The sequence below is a fragment of the Myotis davidii genome, unplaced genomic scaffold (genome assembly GCF_000327345.1).
Source record: "Myotis davidii unplaced genomic scaffold, ASM32734v1 scaffold54, whole genome shotgun sequence".
Classification (NCBI taxonomy): Eukaryota; Metazoa; Chordata; class Mammalia; order Chiroptera; family Vespertilionidae; genus Myotis; species Myotis davidii.
In genome coordinates, this window is record NW_006287915.1 from 728156 (window position 1) to 732075 (window position 3920).

General features: G+C 44.0%; 1 protein-coding gene across 1 annotated transcript; it reads left to right on the plus strand.

The window, feature by feature from the left end:
• BBS10 (Bardet-Biedl syndrome 10) lies at positions 1-3681 on the plus strand. The gene is made up of 2 exons (XM_006759725.2): positions 1-297; positions 692-3681. The coding sequence occupies exons 1-2, from the start codon at positions 113-115 to the stop codon at positions 2670-2672; spliced, it is 2166 nt and encodes a 721-aa protein (XP_006759788.1). The 5' UTR covers positions 1-112; the 3' UTR covers positions 2673-3681.
• Positions 3682-3920: the final 239 nt, after the last annotated feature.

Consider the following 3920-nt stretch of genomic DNA (forward strand, 5'->3'; position numbering starts at 1 on the left):
TCCTCGCCCCGCTTTCCGGCGTCCTCCCCGCCCTTTCCGCTTCCTGCCGCGCCCCGCCCCCTCCAGGCCGCCCGGGGCGCCTGCCAACAGCCGGACCACGACCCGCAGGGCTATGGCTGCCGAAGGGCCGGTGCAGGCGGCGTTGCAGGTCGCGCAGGCGCTGGAAACCATTCTGAGGGGCTGCGTGGGGCCCGAGGGCCGGCAGGTCCTGTGCACGAAGCCCACCGGCGAGGTGCTGCTCAGCCGGGACGGAGGCCGCCTCCTGGCGGCGCTTCACCTAGAGCATCCCTTGGCCAGGTACCCGCGTCCCCCGTCCGCCCGGAGCGCCCTCTGAGCGGTCGCCCAGGCCGCCTGCCGGCGCTCCGTGCCCCTGCGGCCGTGCTGCTGGGAGAAGCTGCCTTTGGGTGAGGCCATCTGTGCGCTGGGCTGGAGCGCGGCCCCGGCGAACACCGCGCTGACACCAGATCTCACCAGCGCCTACCGTTTCTCACTCCCGCTGCAGCCGACCCCAGGCGCTAGGACTCCCAGTAACTTGGAGAAGGAAAAACTAAACCTAAGGGCACAGCAGAGGGACAGCATCCTCATTTTATGCCGACAGCTCTGAAAACGTGGTTTCAATTTGGTCTAGAACTCTAGATGTAGGAAGGCAGCCACTGAAAATCTGAGTTGCTTTATTTCTTTTTTTGTGCAGGGTGATGGTGGCGTGCGTTTCCAGCCATCTAAGAAAAACAGGCGACGGTGCTAAGACATTCATTATCTTTCTTTGCCATTTGCTCAGAGGACTTCACGCAGCCACAGACAAAGAAAAAGATTCTTTGATTTCCAAACATAGTCACACTCACGGAAGGCATTGGAAAACTTGTTGTCGGTGGAAATTTATTTCCCAAGCTCTTCTAAGGTTTCAGACGCACGTATTAGACCGTGTTGTGGACCAGTGTTTGAGTCGACACTTTCTGTCCATCTTTTCTTCCTCCACTAAAGGGAGGCTGCTGTGTAGGAGCTCTTTCCAGTTGCTCTTAGAAGCATACTTTGGTGGAAGAGTGGGAAGAAATAATCACAGCTTTATTTCACAGTTGACGTGCGACTACTTCTTCCAGTGTATGGCTTGTGAAAGTGGGTGTGAAGAGGTATCTGAGTTAGTGGATGACTGTTTCGTAGAGCTGAGCATTGGTGTCACTGGCCTTCCTGTTTCAGATTCCAGGGTCGTGGCCGGGCTTGTGCTTCACAGAGACTTTTCTGTGTACTGTCCAGCAGATGGCGACATAAGAATAGCGTTCGTAACGGAAACCATTCAGCCTCTCTTGTCAACCTCTGGATCAGAGTTCATTCTAAATTCAGAGGCACAGTTTCAGACCTCTCAGTTTTGGATTATGGAAAGGACAAAAGCAATCCTGAAAAGCTTACAGAGTCAAAATGTAAAATTGCTCCTATCTAGTGTGAAACAACCAGACTTAGTTATTTATTATGCAGGGTTGAATGGCATATCAGTGGTGGAATGTTTATCATCGGAAGAAATTTCTCTTATTCAGAGGATCATTGGTCTTTCTCCCTTTGTACTGTCACAAGCCTCTTCGCAGTATGAAATCTCCAGCGCTGCTTTGGTGAAATTTTGTAAGCCCCTTATCCTTAGATCCAAAAGGTATGTTCATCTGGGCTTGATTAGCACATGTTCATTTATACCACACTGTGTGGTTCTTTGTGCACCGGTGCAGGGTCTTGTTGAACAACATGAGGGTGCTTTACACGGAGCGTTTAAAATGCTTCGGCAGTTATTTAAAGACCTTGATCTGAGTTACACGACACAAACCAGTGGCCAAAATTATACATCAAGTCCTCTTATTTATGAGAGTAGGGAATGTAATCAGTTACCAGAAATTGTTAGTGGTTCAATACAAAGGCCACCTCAGGGCACTGTTGAAAAGAACAAATGTGAACTGGCAAAAACTCACACATATTTAAAAGTACATTCAAATTTGGTAGTTCCAAGTGTAGGATCAGAAACATGTATTTCTTGTTCAACACCAAAAGTGATACCAGCAGATACACACCAGACAGATGGAACACGGAGATGTTTATCTGCGAACAAAACCAGGATAATTGATGACCGTGATTCGTTTATTGAGAGTGATCCTACTACTGAGTCAACAGCAGAAAACACTAGAGTAGACGTTTCTTATGAAAATTTATCGATCACGAAAAAGGCCGGAAAGGGAAGTATGTTACCAGTGAGGTGTAAGCCACTGGAGATGGGTGCTTCCCAGAGCTACTCTTTCTCATCTATACCAGCAGGTTGTGTTTTGCCAGTGGGTGGTAATTTTGAGATCTTGTTACATTACTACCTTCTCAACTATGTCAAAAAATGCCAGCAATCTGAAGCAACTATGGTTGGTATGATAATAGCTAATGCACTTTTAGGCATTCCCAGAATCCTGTATAAATCTAAGAAAGGAAATCAGAGCTTTCCGCAAGTATATGTGAGAGCTCTCCATGCACTGCAAACCAACCAACCCATGGGAAGCAGTCAGACAGGTTTGGAATCGGTATCTGGTAAATACCAGTTACTAACTTCAGTTCTTCAGTGTTTGGCAAAAATTTTAACCATTGATTTGGTAATCAGTATTAAGAGACAACCCCAGGAAATTTATGATCAAGAGTCAGAAGAAGAGCTATGAAGTTGGAAAGTCTTGATTAAAAAACAGTTATAATCCAACTCAAGCCATAAAGCAAAGCAGGCATATGACTATTGATTCTCAAGTCAGTTCAGTCTAGGTAGGAAAACAGCATAATTTAAAAAGTCTTTCGAGGAAGTACACTAAGAGGCCAGCAGGCATTCAGACACAAATATTAGATTGTTATGGAACAATTCTGAGGATAAAGCCTCCTGGCTGAGGGAAGCTAAGACCTGACTAACTGTGTTCCTCCCCCCACACAACACCTCTTAATGCCCCTGTGTTTCAGCTCTGTGTCAGTCTGTGTGTTTAGGGGAGGGAGTTTCATTAGAGCGCCTTTTCACTCCCCATCTCTGTTCCCTCGCCTGTCTGTATTTAGTTCATAGAATCATTTAATCTCAGATTTGGATGAGGTCTTCAAATGCCGTCCTATTTTAATTGTTTACAATATATTATTTACTTCCTTTAAAATAATTACTCATGATTTCTAAAGCAATGAGTACAAAATCTCTATTCCTTTCTCAAAAAGCATAAATCAAATGGTTTGTACTTTCATATGGTCCCTTGTCTATTTCCATTGCATTGGAAAGCCTGGAGAGTGTCTGATCCTCCATACGCCATTGAAGATATGCTACTCAGAATAGGACTTTGTGCACTGTGAACTTATTTTCATTTTTGTAGTTAAAAGTTAATTTCAGAAAGGACATGAATTCATACTTTAACTTTTTCCTGGCCCCTAAGAGCTTGTAAAAATAATTAATGGTTTTGCTGGTTTTTTCTTGTACTTGGTGGATGGCCAGACTTTACTAGTAGCAAATAATTTAAGAATTACTTATTTCCCATGTGAATTTTAAATGTTTTTATTTTATTTGAAAGGTTTATAAATACGAGTAATGTGCATCTACCCTTGAATAAGACAGTGTCTTCTACTTTTAGTTCTCTGTAACACCCACAACAATGCTGTTTATACCAAGTACTCAGAAGTGTTTGTTGAATAAATTGTTATCTTTAATCTGTTCTCCTAAGTACATATTTCCAATGTAGTAATTCAACAAATTCTTGATGAGGCTTACAATATGCAGGTGCTGAATAGCCCCCGGCAAACAAATACCTTTCCTCAACGGTGAATGGGTAGATAGTGACACTACTTGGGTTGGGATTAAATTTAGGAAAACTGACTTTTAAAAATTTAGTTACAATTAAACTTGAAAAAATGGAGCCTAATAATGTATTTAGAAATTATACTCCAAT